Source organism: Ptychodera flava, chromosome 8 (genome assembly GCF_041260155.1).
Source record: "Ptychodera flava strain L36383 chromosome 8, AS_Pfla_20210202, whole genome shotgun sequence".
Lineage (NCBI taxonomy): Eukaryota > Metazoa > Hemichordata > Enteropneusta > Ptychoderidae > Ptychodera > Ptychodera flava.
In genome coordinates this window covers 6,043,611-6,063,694 of record NC_091935.1, presented here as the reverse complement: position 1 = coordinate 6,063,694, position 20,084 = coordinate 6,043,611, and the positions used below count along the sequence as shown (strand labels likewise).

The 20,084-nt window shown below is 36.4% G+C and overlaps 1 protein-coding gene across 2 annotated transcripts in view; it reads left to right on the top strand.

Moving 5' to 3' along the window:
• The first annotated feature begins 4,788 nt into the window (after nt 1-4,788).
• LOC139138288 (ribonucleoprotein PTB-binding 1-like) overlaps nt 4,789-20,084 on the top strand; it is a 56,061-nt gene continuing 40,765 nt past the window's right edge. Inside the window, exons 1-2 of one of the 2 annotated variants that reach the window (XM_070706600.1) lie at nt 4,789-5,068; nt 6,098-6,164. In XM_070706600.1, coding sequence (XP_070562701.1) covers nt 4,817-5,068; nt 6,098-6,164 — 319 coding nt within the window. In that variant the 5' untranslated portion in view covers nt 4,789-4,816. The remainder of the gene's footprint in view (nt 5,069-6,097; nt 6,165-20,084) is intronic. The other variant, XM_070706601.1, reaches the window with a different exon arrangement.

Sequence of the window (20,084 nt, the reverse complement as noted above, 5' to 3'; positions counted from 1 at the left end):
ATCGGATAAACCGACATAATATGGATAGATATTAGAAATAAGCAAATATTACCACAAAGAAAGTGTCGACGTCAACAAGTTGTCAAGTTCATTAATTTCTTTGATAAAATGTTACTTTATCTTTGTGATATGCAATCCAAACTTTTTCCCGACAAATAAACTTATGACACTGCCTTCGAGTCTGTTATACTGGTATTGATGATCGAATCTCCTGACAATGTCTTCTACTTTCTTTCTTTCTTTCTTTCTTTCTTTCTTTCTTTCTTTCTTTCTTTCTTTCTTTCTTTCTTTCTTTCTTTCTTTCTTTCTTTCTTCTTTCTTTCTTTTTCTTCCGGGAAGGGGGAGGAGTAACGTAAGTAACAAACCTTTGTCAGTCACTAAGTTAGTAGTCAATCAATCAATCAATCAATCAATCAATCAATCAATCAATCAATCAATCAATCAATCACTCAGTCAGTCAATCAATCAATTAATCAATCAATCAATCAATCAACCAATCAATCAATCAATGGAAACTGTTGTCGCTTATACTTACTTGTTAGGGACGATTCAGAATTTACTTCCAGGGGGGGGTGGAGGATTTTCTATTTTCTGGGTGATTTTTTTCCACGCCCCCCCCTAGTAAATTATAGAAAAAATCTATGGCCCCCCCCTCATCTTTCGTGTTTTTTTCCATGCCCCCCCCTAATATATACATGCATGCTTATACACTATAGACATATCCAGTCTAACAAGTTGCAGGAACTGTAGTGGACATTTAATCGATGATATAACAAATCATTTCAGGGTTATGTGACTATAAAAAGAATGATTTGCAGGGACTGCAAGTGGCACACTTTTGGAAAGGGTAGCAATAAACATATCTGGTTGTAAATTTCTGAAGAAAAGTTAATTACTAAATATGAATACGTTTTTCGTTATGTCTCACTGATACATATGATGCACACAAAGACAAGCAAAGATGTCAGTTAGAAATGGTGAAGAGGAAATCAGAGGAGCAGATAATTGGCAAAGTGATATATATCTAGAAGTTTAATTGTACATCATTTGCAGATATCCACATATTTCTGGAAAGTAAGATGTACATGTACATGCACAAGTTCAGCATACATTTTCATTTGATGATGCTGAATGCAGACTCACGGTGAAAGTTTTAAACATTAGGAATGAAAATTGGTGAAAGCCAACTTGTTTTTAATTTTCTCTATTTTTCTAATTTGGTTGTCATAAAACCAAGTAGCTGCCACGGAAAGCAACAATGCTGAGGAATATTTTAGATCATTTCTTGAACAAAACACCTTATCAAAAACATGAATTCACATGTTATTCTGCTCATTCCATTAACAATCCAATGTTCATATTAAAATGCAGATAACCCTGTGTCAGTCAAAGTTCACATTTTGTCAGCAGTATTTTTCAAAATTGACAGAGCATTCATATTTCAAATTTTTTTAACAAACTTTAATCTTAAAATAGTCATGATGCGCATGTTTCAGATGACATGAAACAATACATGTTAATTTGTTTTTTTGCCTTTTCTGCCAGCCGCCACTGAGAAATCTTTGATTATACATATCAGAATGAATGGGACACAAAAGTATTAGCATCAATACACAATGTGTAAGCCTATCCATATTTCTCCTAGCCTCATACACACTGAGATCACTTCTTGGACTACAGCAAATTTCTTGTGTACACAATATTTCAACAATCCGACACCATAGCATTGATGCAGAGCCACATGATCTACAGGATTATTGGAAAATCAACCCTTTTATAAATTTTTCACCATATATTTTTGACAGTAATACATAATATTTTTATTTTCAACATTAAAAAACTATTCGCTGAAAAGCAACTTGAAGATGAGACGGCCATAAATTTATTTTCAAAAAAGTTTATAGTAGATGTAAGCACTGTAAAAAGTTATGTAGAACATTTAAAAAATTTAGAAAGGGTAAAATTGATGAGAATGAAACATAGAAAAAGGAACAGAAAAGAAGAGAGGATAAAAAATACGAGGACTATGACTGGTTAAAGTTGCTCTTGAGTGGGAACCTTCAAAATTTAAACGTAAAAGAATTAGATAAATACCTTGATAAACATAAATTACCAAAACAAAAAAAATTGAAAGCTGAAAAAGTTCAAATTATAACTGCACATATACATGCACAACCTTCATTCAATTTAAGAAAACTGTCAGGGAAAGATGTAACAACTTATGTCACAGATGAGTCACAGTCAGATAGCAGTGACTCTGAATTGGAAATCTCTGTCAATGGAGTGATTGAGAGTGATGATGATGGTGTTGGTTCTGAATATAATAGTGACACAGACACTGAACTGACGAAATCCCAGAGAACCAACGTGACCATGTTACTTTAAGAAGTGGCAGAGTAGCAAGTCGTTTTGTTTTGAATTAAGGTGGAGCTGCATGTTGCCAACACAGTTTTTTTCAAAGCAATATTTCTCATCAAAGATGACAAGGAAACCCCCTCATACCATATATTTTCAAAAAGCAGAGACTCTAAAGTTTAGTATGGTAGCAGTAGTTACTCAAAGGATGAAGTGGGTGTATATTTGGGGTAAAAAACCTCAATTTTGGTATTAATGATAAAAATTAATTTAAGTAAAAAACTAGACAGTATTTTCTGAAATGTAATATTTCACTTGAAAGGAGAGTATATGTAGAATAAAACGACTATTTTATTTGGCATTATCCATCCTCATTTTAAAATTGTAGGGGTTTAAAGACTGACACTCTAATAATTGATTAAAATCATGATCAGCAAAATTAAAATGCCTCTTATTCAAAATGCCTCTTTTTAAAAATGTAAGAGCTTTATTGCCAAACAAAACCAATTGATAGTCGTTTTGTTATATAGCATTTAAAAAACATAATGTGAAATTTCAGAAAATTTGACCCAGTCGGAGTGGAGTTATATTCTTCGGAAATTTTGAAATTGGGAGGCAAAAGAAGCCAAGAAATCGGGTGATTTGCATACATTTGCACAAATTAACACTTCTTTATCATGCAACTTTACACTGCTTTACAAGCTACAAGGTAAACCCAACCTGATGATGCTGAATATTGCTGTAATTTTTAGCATTTGTTCAATGTTCATCTCTGTGTATCAGCATTTGTTTGTTATTCTATCACTACATAGAACACCCAATGCTGTATTTAGAAACATACCAGTGTGAACATAAATGACCATTGTTATTGTTGATAAATGAATTCTAGCCTGGACTTGATTCGAGATCTCTTTTCAACAAAAACAACCCCGACTGTTTTTCTGTATGGTTTGTGTTGACATGCTAAATACTGGACATTTCATGACGCTTCAGGGAGGAGAACAAGATACTGCAGTAGATGCATAAAACAAACCACTGTGAATATTACCGAATTTGGCAGCTAAAGGAGTTTAACTAAACACGTTGAGTTTATCTGTCACCCAGGTAGCATCTATGGTTCTCTTTTGTAGAGATCAGAAATTCTGGGCAAATATTGAATTGATGATTTTTTTCCTTGGCCCCCCCCTAAAAGATTGTGGTATTTTTGTCTGGCCCCCCCTAAATTTTCTTGGGAAAAATGGGTGGCCCCCCCTGAAAATCCTCCACCCCCCCTGGAAGTAAATTCTGAATCGTCCCTAATACTTGTCGGTTCGTAACAAAGACAGCAGTTAGGCACAATGGAAACTGTCTTCAATCCAGAGTGCGCGGACGAGCGCCACCTAGTGACATACAACATAGAACTGGTCTCAAGCTTGCCAACTCCCTTTCTTCAGCTCTGTACATCCATGTATTAAGTGCCGTTTGGTATCGAGAAGTAGACACCGCAGTTTTAAACCCTTTTCGCTTTGTGTAGACTTTTACCAAGAAAATATTTAACCTTCTGTCTTCACTCAAGTATGACTTTTGATTCCACATTGCCTCTTTTGAACCGTTATCTTGTAGAAAATCTCTTTTTGAACCGAAATAAGTATTGACCAAAAATGTAAACGTTTGACCCCTAACCGTTTAACAGAAAACAATCATAGAGATTAATTGTGCTTTGCAGCAAGGTATACTTGTATCCTCTATCAGGTCTGAGTGCCTCTCTCCCGAAGATGAACACAGATTCGCTTTTTAGAAATATCCGAAAGCATGAATGGCATGTCGCTAAAATATTGCAAGAAAAACTGTTGCAAGAAAATTCCGAAGTAAAACCGAAAAGTATGACAAGTAGCCTATCTATAACCTCGGCCTGCTGAAGTAGGCAACAGATAGTAGCGTCAGATAGTTTATGTGAATTAAGAACGTGACATTTATTATGTGTGCTAGAATGGGAAGACCAAATGACAAAGAAAAGTTTTAACAATATACATTTCGTTCATTTTGTAAATAGGCTTTTTACATATTAAGTTTCAACGAAAACTACAAACAATAGTCTGTCGGCTTGAGAAAGACTAAAACATATTAAGACTTATGATCAACGAGGGATTGTCTTTTGCCCACCATGATGTACGGAAATTACATGTTCGTCACTTCGCTGTGTGAAATGTTCGATCTATAGGAATTTATGCACTCTTTTAAAATTCAGTTCCGTTTCTCTGTTGTCTTTGATGGTGTTTCATTGTTTGTCCCGGGTGAATAGGTATCAAACAGGATGTTTCTTTTCGGCAGTTAAATGGGGCCTTTTAAAACAATGTTTTTCTCTTTTATCGTCAGAACATGTTCAAAATCATATATTAACAGGTGGTCTGTGATTGGCGAAACTATACGGTCAAAGGTTAGAAAGTGAGTCGCTTTGCACCACGGGAGTATATAGTTCAAAATGGCGGCGCCTGTTGCGCCAGTGCTCAAACCGAACGTAGGAAACTTAGTGCGAAAAAGCGGGATTATGAAAGAAAACGGAGTTGAAAGTATCGACCGGACAGATGAACATAAAAATCATGTTCAAGAAGAAGAAATACATAAAAGCCTCTCAGAAGATGAGAAGAAAGCATTATTGTCTCGATCCAAAGAAGAGTTTAGTAACCGACGACGTGTTGTTATCGAAAACTTGCCACCAAATGTTTCAAAAGAGGTAAGCAAAGATGCCGATTTCGACAGCCTCATCTGAATCACCGAAGTTGCATTCGTACAGGACCTAGTACAAATATCAGAAATTCCACAAAATTTATTTGGCAAAGGCGAATTCAAATAGTGCAGAACTTCATCATATACGTTGCCGGTAGGTTGTCTACATGTTTATTCTCGGCCCTGCACTGTGTGTGGTGTCTTTGTTCAGTCGGCGATGAAACTGCCAACAGTATCAAAACTTGGCGCACGACTGTAAATTTGTAAACGGTCATACTAAGGGAGATTGCATTATGTGTGACTAGATATGGTTGCATATATTGAAAAAAAATTAGCACGAATGAAAATAATGGTATGGCACTAGCATTTTCTCTTCATAAGCAAAGCAAACTGGAAAAAACAAAACAAAACATCGAACGGTACTACAAAAGTTGAGTGCTAGCAGTTGCACCGTACATTGGAGGGTTGAAGGAAACGTTTTATTAGTCCACAGATGTCTAGTGTATCCAAAATACATCCAGGGGGTAAATTGAGAGAATGAATGTTTCCCATGTACTTGCAGAGTAGAATCTAGTTTATTTACTGTATCGGTATCGCTGCCGTCAATCCATGGGAAACCAGAGGCCAGACACGCGTTGCGTCCTATTCATTGTGATCAATGATCACCCTCTTTTGAATGCGAATTCGCGCAGCTGAGTGAACAACAACACACCAAAATAGGATTAATTTTGCCTCTCTTGGTGGCGATCAGGGGATATCATTCACCTGGCGATACTCTCACTCTGTGACCAACTCGAAAAACCTCACAAGTTGAGTCCTTCGTGTTTTGGTATTCCTGGCCAAATGCCTTCACATTCGGAGTTTTATTGTCAAAATGGTCGATCCAAACAAAAGACCAACTGCCTTTGTTCGGAAACTTGTATTCCCGCAGCGCCTCAGTTTTCTCTTTTTTGCCTCCACGGTTGTGCAATAAAACAATACACCATCATTACCACTAAATGCGTACCTTTCATTGTTCGCTTTTCCCCTCATGCAGAATTTAGAGGAGCTTCTCAAAGGATTTGAAGTGAAGCAGATCGAAATCGAAGGAAGCAAAAGAAAAGGTAATTAAATTTACAGCAGCTTAATTAATGAACCATCAGAATACCTGTGGTGAAGACACTGCAGTGGTAGTGGTTGTCTTTGTTTGTTTGTTTTTCAGTTTATTTTCGCATGGAAACTAGTGCCTTCAGCTGCATCTCTTTCAGAATCATGGCCTCTTCACCTGTCAACAGGAATGTAGCAGGGATTTAGCTTCACACATAATGTAAATGGGACAGTGCATAATCATATTTACAGCACTGTCCTTCCAAGCTAACAATGGACAAAGTGTGATGTTGATGCATCTATTGTACATCTTTATTTCAGAAAATACTCACCAAGAAAAACTGCCTTTCATATTGAAAGTGTTGTCTCAACATGTTTTGCACATACTTTAGCCAATCTGATACAAACAATGAAAGTTTTGTCCATGAATACGTTTTTTCGTGTATGAATAGCTGTTTTTCTAGCATTCTTAATTATATCATGACTTACATTAATGTCCATGGGAAAAAACAAAAGCCACACAAAAAAAACCAAAACAAGTTGGTATTTTAAAGTGGCAACATATGTAGAAGGTAAATAACTCTGAAAGCATTGTATGTATTAATATTTAGGATGACATACTGTTTATTTTGTCCTGCCTCAAAGACAAGCATCAATGTAGCTTGCTATCTTGAGGTATGCAATTGAACCCCCCCCCCCCCCCAAAAAAAAAAAAAAAAAAAAATCATCCAATAAATAAAAAAAAATCTGATGACATCAGATAAATTAGGTTGAAAATGTATATCACAAGAAAAAGACGAGGAGATGTTATGTAAGAGGTTGGAGTGACTTCAAAATTGGAAAATCTGAATACCAGTAAGCAAAAGGTGGAAATGAATGCAAAATAAATATTGTTGAAATGAGTATTTTATTTCACCTACGTGTGAATTCATTCATATGTGCCATCAGATAGAATTGAAGTGAGAAGCATATACCGTATTCAAGGTCTCTTTTGGTACATACCTGATATTTTAACATCACCAGTGACCTATACTGAAATATGTTCTCTCATTTTCTCCTTGGAGCTCAACATCAAAGAGAGGGAAAAGGGAGGGGTGTCATTTAAAAGTAGGGTAGACACAAGTGTTGTTAGCTCAGCCCCTTTTCCGTACAATGATACAAGAATTAGACTGCAGGAAAATTGATGAATTTAGAATAATTTTGTGGACGTGCCTAAAAGTTTTGGCTCTATTATGGTACAAACACTGGTGCCATTGAATTTGTTCAGATAATCACGGCTGTGCAGTGAATTTTTAAATATTGTCTTTTCTTGCATGAAATCACTATCAATGACAAACGCAACACACAGGGTAGATGTATGGAGATAATCAGATAAAGCATTGACTCACCAATCACAAGAACATGGCACTGTTCACAACTTGATTAGGTGCCTGCTCTGTAGCCATGGAAACGGCTTTGCTGGCCATCCCTTGCTTCCTTGTGTTGGCCTATTTCGGGAGACTTCAGTCGTCAAGGAAGTCGTTGTCAAGGTTTTGATGATGTGGGGCCTAGTGACAAGTTTTAGGTTTCTACGACATGGAAAATTTTGCGCTCAAATCACCAGCAATGTTTTGCTGTCACATGGAAATTTCTCTCATTTTTAATGAAAATTTTCTAAATTACATATAAAATTATAGAATACTTGACTTAACCATAGGCAATTGACAAAAGTGAAAGTATATTGGGTGTCCATTACATTTTTATGTATCAAGCTAAAGTCATCTCCCGTTATTTCTGAAATGAGAGAATAAATATAGAATTTTGGCATCAAATAGGCAAAAATTCAAACAAAGAGTCAATCCCTCTCAAAATAAATGGATTGTCATGTTGCGAAGGACACCACAACAATGTGAATAAATAGTTTTTTTATGGGTATTGTTATGCATGAAAAATAAAAGTAAATGTAAAGTGCTCTTTTTATCTCAGGTCTGCACTGTAAGAGAAGAATGCTGATAATAGAGTTGTTTTTGATGACAAAGGGTTGTTGAAAACCTGTTTGCATACAAGAAATCATGTCCAACAATCTGTACACCAAAATCTGACTGAGTCTTGAAATCACTGTGCATATAGCTGTAAATCACACTGTGTAGAAATTAACAGTCTATAATTTTATTTAGGTAAAAAAATATTATTCCATAAAAATTTTATGGATTACTGTTCTATTATTGGTTGAATTTATTTTCATTTGCTTTTTTAAAAAGCCAAAAATTTTGTCTGAGATTGTGTTAGTCATATGAACTCATTTACTGTACCTCACTTTGTGTTCTCTTTGAATTCAATGGATGAACCGATGCATGAATAATTTTTGATTTGCCTTGAATTTATGAAACTCTTGTCACCATAGCGTGGAATGAAATCAGTGTGCCTGAGTGAAGCCATGTGAGACTCAAAAGCTTTGGTCATGTATGTCATACACAGAAAGGATTTGAAGTCCTGTGGAATAAAAGCAATGGAAATAATATTGACTGAATAGTGAATTATGAATGTTTAAAACAAGTGAAGAAGTATTAGAATTCTTTTGTCATTTCAAGTTTCATTGATATGTGTTTGGCAGAGCAGGACAAGCAAAATGCCAAAAATTGAATAATGCACAATCCTGTCTGTCAACATGTTATCAAGGATAACTCAAGACATGACTGAGAGTGGTGAAGTCACCACAGCTCTCTGTCTAAGTCTTTATGGCTCTGACCTTCAAAGCTGTGGAAGCGCATCAATTTCTGCAGATAGATGCAGGCATAATTCACATCACTGCAAAGGAGAGGGAAACGTACACCAAGGGAAGTGTTGTGATATTCGAAAAAGCGCTGGAAGCGTGCTTGTATCAGCTGTGACAAGGCATATCTTTGGTTTGCAGTCAGCTGCCGGTGATGACGCATTGTAACTGAGCAAATAATAGTAAATCCTCAGAGAAAATTGCCTTGTCACTAAAAGCACCACAGCTACAGAAAGAGTGGAGCGTGAACAGGGAGAAAATTAGCCTTGTGAAGTAGACACTGAATCTTTTTGGTGGGGGGAGAGGGGAGATGGATATTCTTCATATATGGGACCTGTTGATTTCAGAGAAAATTGAGTCAGATGACCTGATATCTCAAGCAGATCAAATGTTGATAACCTGCCTCCCAATTGCTATCTTTTACCTTCATGCTATTCAAAAATTTAAATTCATTCATAAAAACACAGTTATGTGAAACTTAGTTTAACATACATTTAAACTAGCTTTAAGATTTAGGTACCTGTGCAGAATACCTATTGCCAAATTTTGAAATTGTTCCAACAGTTTAATGATGTTATAATTTCTGCTATTATTGGACATGATAATCAATGATTGCAAAGTAAAAGTGCAAGAGAGAGCATGTCTTCAGAGTTAACATGCAGTAGATTTTGCCGCTGTGTGTGTGCAAGTCATTATACCCATACAGGAAGTCATTCTCAATTATTATGGAAAGCTTCTGTATGGTAGCAAATACACACTATAGGATGACTTTACTTCTCGCATGAGATGCAGATTCCCAAATGATGTAAATGAGTTAACTGTGTAGTGTGCCAGATTTGGTACATGTACACAATGTAGTTTTGAATTACAACTGTGCTGCAGGACACCAAAGTCCATTTCAAACAAAGGTAACACATGGAAATCACAAATGTTGATGTTTTCTTACGTTTGATGTGATAATAGGCATAACTGTGAATATTTAGAGTATTATTTTGTGCATGATAAAACTGTCTACAGAGGTACTTCGCAGTATGCACACATTACAAAGGACACATACCAGAATGTCTTTAGAGAAATTACAAATGCATCATTTAATCCACCTGTTTTGCTCTAAATACGTTCATTTCAAAGTATAATGATGACGGTTGAGTTAAATTTCTGTCAGTCTTCAAAATATGCCCGATTGTGTTTACAGCAAAAATACAAACTGTAGAGAAAGCTTGAAAACAATGTAGTGTTGTTCATGTAATTTCTATTTATCAAAGAAAGCACACTGTGTTTGTTTTTACCAGAGGTACTTGAACTAAATTGAAGCACAGAAAAAGTACATAAGTGCCTTCAGTGTTTTTTTGGGGGGGAGGGGGATGATTGTCAAGAAGACCTTACAATGTACCTTTATTTCCTTAGTCTTTGCTTGAATGGAGCTGTTACAATTTCTTGACATCCAAACAGAAAATGATTGCGGTCTCTTCAAATCATGCAACTATCTCACACTCTCCTGTAGATGAAACAGACCAAGGAGATAGTGTTAGAATGGGTGATAAACTGCCCTTTCTGTAGATTCCTCATTACTTTCTATTCCATATCAAAGTAATGGAGTGTGACAGTAGGATGTACACATGATTATTTTTTAATGATGTTTGCTGTTTGGTGTAGAAACTACTGTTTGGTTTTACCTATCTCTAAGAATGTGTTCTAATTTCTGAACAATGCTAATTGTGGTCGCTAATTTGTCTTGAGCAATTACGGAAAGGTATTGTAATATGCATCGTCAGGTTTTGGGTGTGGAATTGTTTGTGACAATCATCAATTGACGCTTGTAGTTCAGAATAGCGTCTTTTATCTGTTCTCATTGCTACTGGCAACATGCAGTGTTTTTGGTGCCATTTTTGATGGGTACGTGTGTGCTATTCTACACTGTTCAAACACAAAATATCAGCATACATGTAAAGGAACAGCTGTGCCTCTCAACCTAGCTGCAAACTGCAAAAAAAAAGAAACTGGCTCACTATCAATACATGTGTCTGACTTCTAGGGTTTCAGTGAATTTATAGAGCCGTTTCTCAGAAAGCCAGCATCTGTGGGGGCGGATAATTCTCCACTGCAGAGTTGAACATCACTCACTCACACGAGCATAATGGCCTGTAAAAAACTTAGATTTTCAAGTGCATCATTCCGGCATCCCTGTGGCACAAAATACACAGATTCTCTCACATACTTAGGAAGTTTAGATCACATTCCTATAGTACTAAGTCTAACATTTGAAGGGTCTCAACTTAAAGCCGATGATTTCCCATGTACATGCTGGATAAATCCCAATGCTACATTACTAGTACCATGGACCCTGGAGCCATCAATTATGTCTACTTGGATAGATTCATGTATCTTAAAGTTGCTACCGTAAAATTCCTAATTGAAGCCGCGGCTTGTATTAGAAACATTTTTGAGGGACCCCTGGGATCGCGCACTGAAGTCCCGGTGCGGCTTCAATTACGTACATTTCCTGTGTTTCGATATTTTTTCTCAATGCTCACCAAGCAGTGCAGGGGCAATCGCGATTGTTATGCAAATTAGTGCGAATTCGTGAATAAATTACCCGCATAAAAAGCCCCTACCCCAGTGTAACTCCAATATAGAAACATTAGGAGTGTGTATTTGGTCGTTAAACTTGGTAAAATTCCTTTTAGATAATAAGGAAACTATTAAAAGATGTTAAAACAATGGGAAACTGGAGTTCCCTTGACAGCATCGTAAGGAAAATGACCCGTACTGACCCTGCTGACCCCCGTCCCCTAAATAGAATAGTCTCACTAAGGTCGGCCATGTTGACATGCATGGCATGCATGCATGATGTCTTTGTTTCAAGTTTAGGGGTTTTTGGACGCTGAAATTTCACAAAAATGTCGCTTCTGTATTCAGAGATTGTACAATCAATTTCTTTGGACGTGCAAGTCGATTTTGAAAGCGATAGAAGATCAAATGGTGTTGAAAAAAATCGTGCATAAAATTAGCATAAATTAAGCGTCCATAGCGTGGGTCCCCTTGATTTACAGCTGTCTTGTTTTGCCGAACCGGTGGCTCATACTCGGATAGTGCAATAAGGCAAGTGAATGACCTTTGGTAACTTTACTGGCATGTTTTTGTGAACTGTTTTGTGGTCAAATTTTATTTTCTCATGATCAAAACGGAACGTGTACAAGTTTATATGCACCCACCATGGTCATTCAGCAGTACAGTATAGGCAGTTCATTATGTCAATATGATGCAGGTGGTGGTGTTGTACGTCAGGCATCGGTAAGGGTACGTGGGTATTGAATGAAAACTACGTATTTGAAACATGGTGTCTCAACTATTTTAACTTGTACACAAACACCGTTGCTTCAAAATTGTTGCATCAGGTAATTGACTATGGCGGTGTTTACCACACTGACAAAAACTTCGGCCGTGTTCAAACATACACACAAACGTGCCGATACATGGGGCATTGTTTGTACTTTTGTTACTATCAATGACAAAATGCACAATGGTAGTAGTGTTAAAAAGGAACTTTTTATTGGGTATTTTTTCTGTAAGAAAGACACCTGTCAATCATTAGCACAAGTCAATGACACGACACAAGCCAGCTGGTGTGATTTCAGCATGCATTGTTTCATGATGGGCTCAGAGAAGGGGTGCGGCTTCTATAATGGTACAATTCAAAAACCCAAAATGGGCAAACAATGAACCAAGACAATGTTTCAAAGTCAGGGTGCGGCTTCAATTAGAGGTGCGGCCTCAATTGGGAATTTTACGGTACTACGTGTACTAGTTTTTGCTGAGATGGAATAACGACATTATTACATTATATGTTTAACAGAAAAAAGTGTTATGAGTTTAATTTCTTGTATCAAGCAAGAATTTTCATTTTGAATTGCCTGAGATTATTTTGTGAATGCATTTTGTGTAGAATACAGAGGTAAAATTTGGCAATTTTACTGTCAGTGTCATCTCAGAAATTTTACTGAACCCATGTAATGTAGTGTAGAAGCATTATGATATTTGTACATTGCATAGTGGACACCTGTTTGTTAATCTTTGCACATAAAACATGATTTTCATAGTATCAGGTTGAAATTAGCCTAAACATTAGACTCTAAACAGAGTGTTTTGGCCTTTTTGCCTTCCCCACGAGGCCAAAAACACTCTGTTTGGAGTCAGACTAGGTTAAAATGTACGAAAGGTCACGCAAGATTTGAAGTTGATACATATATGCCTATTGCAGATAATTTTACACATAAACGTATGAAACATTTTCTGGCATTTGACGTAGATAGTTTTTGAATTGTTATTGTACCGTAGATCCCCCTTCCCTCCCCTCCCCCCCTAAAAAAAAAAAAAAAAAAAAAAAAAAAAAAAAAAAAAAAAAATTATGATTGTCATTTCCTGGCAGCATGCAGCATCAGATGTAATTTTGTCCTGGTGGTTTGATTGCCTGTGAGGCTGGGAGAGTAACAATATTGGTAGGGTGAAGTGTTTTTGTGACAGAACCATAAAACTGGAAACCTAAAACCGAAAGCTCAACATGAGAAGAGGTTACAAGGAGAGTGTTTTTATCAAAGGTCACGCTGACATACTGTTTCATTTAAGATTTCAAAAGTGGGACAGTATATGACAACATTACACAAATACATGTGTTTGATACCAGGATTTGAATCTCCTGAAAATGGTTGCCCACCATGGTCAATATTATTAATTCGTTACTGACGAGTAGGTATGTAGACTTTTTATAGGAAGATAACATCAGAGGATTATTTATGTGTGTACAAATAATTAGAATAAACAAGTGCTTGGAAGAAAATATTAATAGCAAAAGTAAATAATACAAAAGTAAATAACACAAAATAGTATGATGTTGGCATTGTCAGGACATTGTCCTTTTCATCTCGTCCTTTTCCATTTTTTCAACACAAATCCTAGTGTATTCCCATCAGTATGGTTGGATTCATATGAACTTTTCTTGCAACTATTATGGAGAATAGAAATGTTTGACTTCATGGCCTAGTGAACTGTGCAGCAGAAAGAATGAATAATTGAAGAGGTATTTACGGAGTGCAGGGAAGTCTTTCAATTACAGTTTGTGCCTACCTGAAGATCCATCAAATATTCATGAAAGTGAACTCTCAATGTAGCAGAAGAACAATAGACAATTAAATGAAACATACTTAGCTTAAAAACGACAAATGATCATGAACGTGTAATATACTCTGTCAAGTTTGCACTATACAGATCGGTGAATTTTACTTTTAATTAAGATCATGTCTAAATATTTAATGCTGAAGTCAAGCCTGTCTTTCTGAAATGTTAAACCTATATTGTGTGAACAACAAATGATCTTTCTCTCATTTGTGCCAAGCCTTTTCCTTCGTGATTTACTCCCTTTAAAATAAGTCTGTTTTTGTTCCAGGATGATTAACATTGAACTACTTTCCACAACCATGACACTTCCATAAAAATGACTTGTTCAAATTGTGACCATTGAATTGGTGACTATGTTAGCTAAATTGATATTTTAGATATTGAAAATGATATTTTGACAATGTGCCATTGTGTTCTGAAGTTCTGAATGTTGGATAGTTTGAAATACAGGCACATAAATGCTCACTTTCAACTAAATTCAGCATGGTTGTTCTAGTTTCAAAATCACTTGAATGCTTAAATGCTAATTTTATAAATTTGAATCATGAATTAGCTCATACGGATTAGTTTCAATTGAAGTTTTATTGAAAAGGTTAAGTTTGTTTCTGCAGTGTTTATAAAAATTATTGACAAATACAGGTAGTCTTCTTGGTGTTGAGCAGCATCTTGCATCCAGTGTGTACAGTTACGGTCTTACCCTTCCCACAAAAAATAGTTTTATAGCAAAGCTTGGCAGTAGAAAATCAGTTTACCTGTATGTCTACTAAGGTAATGGATGATGATCAAATGATATATCTATTTGTACTTGACATGTTTCACATTCTGCACAGACTCCACCAGGATTTCATAATTTTGAACATTCCATTTACTATACTTGATTTCCCCTAGAGAAGTGATGATGTTTTACTACACACCCAGGCAAATGTCCTCTCTCTCTCTCTCTATTAGTGCTTAAACCTTCCCACTGCTGCTATTAAATTTTAAGCACGGAAAGTTTATCACAGTGAAGCTAAATTTCAAGCTTGACTTTACTATCTATATAGAAAAGTGAATGTGAATGTATATATTACCTTCAACAGTGCCAGAAATCACAGGTTTTGTTGATTTGTACTAATGGATATTCACCCCCTAGGCTAAAAGACTTCCTCTGAACATCCGATTTTATGTGATACTTTAGTTTGAAAATCATCAAGAGAAAATGCTAATACCAAAATCGTTTCCTTTAAACACTTCTATTGTAAATATGAGAAAAACATGGTTAACAAGGTACTGCGTATAGTGGAATTTTTTAAGGTACTGTAAAACTCATGAATAGATAATATGGATGGACAAGGGCAGACATTCTTTTTGAACAGTTTTACAAGGTAAATTTCTCTGTTTTGATGTCCTTTGACAAAAAACTCTTTGCATAGTTAAAATAGAAACATCCAGGCCATTTCCCAGTGCTATTCAGCTGTGTTCAAAAATGTTCCAAACTTTCACAAAAATGCTACCTTTCTCTGTAAAACAGAATTTTTCTTCTGTTGACTCAGTCTATATGAAGGTGAAAATTGCTGCACATATACTATATTTCCCCCCCCCCCCCCCCCCACCCCCCACCCCCCCCCCACCCCCCGCAAAAAAAAAATTAAACATCTGCACAACAAAAAGCTGTCAGTCAAATCACATGTTTTTTACTTTTACCATGGACGTAAACGTCCATGCTTTAACTTTGTATCAGGCTTTTTAAAACTTCATGCTGGTACTTGCACACATTGCATTTATTCAGTAGAACTCGAACTATAGATTGTGGCTACATGCTGCTGTTTGTGGTCTCACTGGGGAGTCTATCGCTGAATTAGCATGACAATGCAGTATATTGTCTTTTACCCCCATTATCTCTTCAGTCCATTGTCCTCTATCATCCTCTCTTCATAAATAATTAATCAAAGGAAGTTCAAACATTTGTTTTGCAAAGTGGTCCTCCACATTCTGTTTTTGACTCTAATGAATTATTTACATCAATTAAAATACAATCATTGACCAAGCCCCAACTGGGGGTTTCTCTGTGGTAACCCATGATCCTATGCCATTTACCCGTAGGCTAATATTTTGATACCAATAAAAGGGACTGGAAACGTACAGTAGAGTGTAGACATATGGAGTGTCAGCAGATCAGAATGATGATGTGTAACTATTTTCTGCTTCCAAGAGTTTGTGTATTTTGATTCAAGAATAGGCAGAGCAAGTATATTGTTTATATTGTTTGCCAGAATTCTGTATTTAAATTTTCACTTTCTAGCTGTACATATTTTTTTAATATAGCATATTTTCAATTCTTTCCAGTATGAATGTCTCTTTTTCTTGTTTTTCCAAGTGTGCTGGCTTCTCAATATCTTATGAGGACGATGCCTGTGCCAAACACGTTGCTATGACTACATCAATGCCTTGTCCTTGGTGGGGGGGGGGACTAGGGTCGATGTAATCATAAACAGCAGAGTGGAAGCAAAGATGTGACTTGCATTCAGGGGCTCATGACAGCTGTTAGAACACTGTTGATTGCAGAGTAGTTGTATTCTGTATGATTCTTGTTGTGGAAATGCAGTGTTTTTGCTAGGGTTTTGGATCATAGGTACACTTTTTTGAAAACTGCAGTACCATTTTGAATATCGCTTATTACATATGATTGCATTACAGTGAATTTCAAAATAGCTTGGAATTAGAACGTGCTAGGGTGATTAGCAAAAACGTTCCCGGCGTTAGAAAATAAATCCAACTGCATCCATTGCAAACGTTCTCATTTGATAGATTTTGCAACAATTTAACCCAATACGACGTCCACTTTTCTCACTCAAAGATAACACCAATCGTTTTACCGACCCGTACACACTTTTCTGAGAAAAATACTTTTGCTTGCGTTCTGGTCAGTGTCATCGACAGGAAATGTGATAAAGGCAATAGAAGAAAGTTGATTTAAACAGTCAGTGTACGGGTGAGTTTTTCAATGGAAGCGCGGCAACATGCAACACAACTGACGATGTTGACTGCGGCACTGTGAATGTCGTATTTGGTTAAATTGTTGCAAACTTTCCAAGTAGAATGTTTGTAATGATAGCAGGTGGCGTCATTTTCTATCATCAGAAACGTTTTTCTTATCACCCAAGCACGTTGTAATCCAAGCTATTTTGAAATTGACTGTAATATCATGGGAGAACCCTGATATTACATTCTTAGAATGGACACAGGGGAAAATCATTTTGGTTCTGTCCTTCCACGAAGATGCTGTCCAAAATGAGGAAAATTATCCCAACACATTGCAACAACCATGTGTATCAGTAAGCAGTCTTTGGTGGTGGAGGGATCGACCGACCGGGGTTAGTGTTTTGAAAATAAAATGATCAGTGTATATGTACAGTAAGGCTCATTGTACATCTGATATTAAACCTATTGATCACAAAGTATGATTTTTCAAAGAGGAATTCAGGATTTCCATAAATCTGTATTTTGCTTCTTGGGCTCCTTATTTTTGACAAGAGGGACCCTCATTTTCTTGTGTGGAGGGTTTCATTCCCTCTTATGTAAATAAAAAACACCAGCTTGCCCGTATGTTTATTTGTGCATCATGACTCATGAATATTCTCAGTGACTCAAGAAAATTTTCAGTAGAATAGTGCTGTGGAGAGGAGCCATAAGGGTACCTTGTCTATTTTTTACATCCATGCTTGTACATATGTGTGAATTTTCATCATATACCGTATATCTTTTGATAGGAACTTGCATTTTATGATTGCTAGTCTGATTTTATGGAAATATCCTGTGTGATAAAACAGACATAGATCCAGTCACATGTGAAAGATTGTTAGTATATATGTGTTGTTGGTGTTTAATGGTTACCGAGGTTTCCAATTACTCTCAAAGAAATTCAATATTTTGTAACTGGCACTGATAAATCTCTTATAATTGGTGGTGTGCTTGTGATTAAAAGGCGTCACCCAGCAACCAGTCAGATACTGTTGATTAAAGTTAATACACATTGATATATTAAAAATGGATTTATTATTCTGTTTAATTTTCCTACTGTGGTCAGACCATGAAGAGTTGAATAAACTGAGAATTAAAATATACCAATACCATGTATTCATTCTGTAAAAGTTGCATATTGTCTCGTATATTTCTAATATCCTCCCTTTTTCTCAGCTTCGTTTTCAACCACTTTTGCACTACCATGCTGGATAGGCAAAATGCTCAGAATTTATGTCTTGTGTGAGATCTGATGTAAGTTCCCAGTGAAGGCTATGGCATTTACTGTCCTTGTACCAACACATATTCTGCTACTGTGGAGGTAGGGATGCATACTAAACATATGGGCCATAGATTTGATTGAAAATGAAGTAAATCATAGCCTGGCTGAACTAAAGACATTGCCCGCATGGTCATTCAGAGCACGGCAGCTTATGTACAATGCCCTAGCTGTTTTATCATTCTTCCACATACATTTGTCAGTGAAACTTTCCGTCACTTTGCTGTTATCAGTGCTGGTACAGTTCCTGTCCGTGGCCTTTCCAGCTGTGTTTTGTCACCATCAGCTTGCTGATTGTTTCCTTACATTGCTGTGTACATTTGTATGGCTTCCAAGTTTGAGATCTCAGAATCTACCATTGCGACAGCACTTGGCCGTAACAGTTGAGATATTATCATCCATGTGAAATTCATGGATGAATTAAATTGTATAGAAGTGAAAATAACCTGTTCTGACACACTGAACTAATACTTCTATGTTTCCATTTATGTGGGATTTAAAATTCAGTATAATTTATGTTGTTTAGGACTAAAAGATGGAATTTTATTTGTTTGCTTTTTTGAAATTTAACTACAAAGTTCCATCCACCATCATCCAATGCTGTGTAGCATTGATTTTCGATTCGTGTGTAGCATTTCTAATTTCCAATCAGTGTGTAGTGGCCTCTCTCTTCCAATAAATGGACAAGAGTACTTTTGTTTCAGATCCAGTTTTTCCGTCATTGAGGAAATCTTGACCTTTCACTCTGAGGTCAGTGACCCTTCACAGGGGGTGCACTGAATATACCCCTATGTGTATGTCTTATAAAAGACAAGGTGAAAAAGGTTATAGCCCGTCTTGCCCATACAGTTCACTTTCTTAGTTCCTTTGCATTTTTTTCGGGATGCAAGCTTTCACATCTCCTAACCTTTGTGTACACTGAAGAGTATTTTATTTTTAGAGTGATGACAGAAATCTGACTCCAGACAAACAAACACAAACCAGCGCCATCAGTAAATCAAACTCCCAATATCTGACAAGCCAGTACATCAGTAAGAATAGTCATAAACAATGCTCATTTAATATTTATAAAAATTTAATTAACAATTACAAAATGACATAAAAATCTTAGTTCAAAATTCACAGCTGAGCTGTACTCTGCTTTAATCCTGTTTTTGCACGCAGATGCTGTATTTGTGTGGAAGTTGATTTTGTGATAGACGTTGTATGAAGCTTTTTGATGCTTGCATGCTGTGTTGAATTTTTTGAGTCACTTCATTGCCCACTTTTATCTTTCATATATCAAAGAATGTTTGATAATTCTATATATTGGAGAAGGATACATGTAGCGTGAATTGATAAAATCGGCAAACTGCTGTATAATGCCATTGCCTGCCCTGCTGTGGTATTAAAATCAGACTTTTCCATCAGAATTTTCCCCCTCCCCCTCAAAAAAAAATCAAAAAAACAAAAAAAATCATGTAGTTATCAAGAAACAAGCCTTTGTTTCTTTCTTTTGGTTAGTTCAGACAAATCCAAATGAGTTCTGTGTTGAGAGTGATTCCACAGACTGCGATGAGGCCTGTGCCTTTTCTCTTGAAGGATCACATGGTGCAGTGGTCGTAAAACCATGGGATTACGTGGCAACAGATGGCAGGTTTGCAAATCCATACTCTGAATGAAATTCCATAAATATGTGGGTTTCACTCAGGACACTTGTAGAGCATGAGTAAACATATTGTATAGGTACAC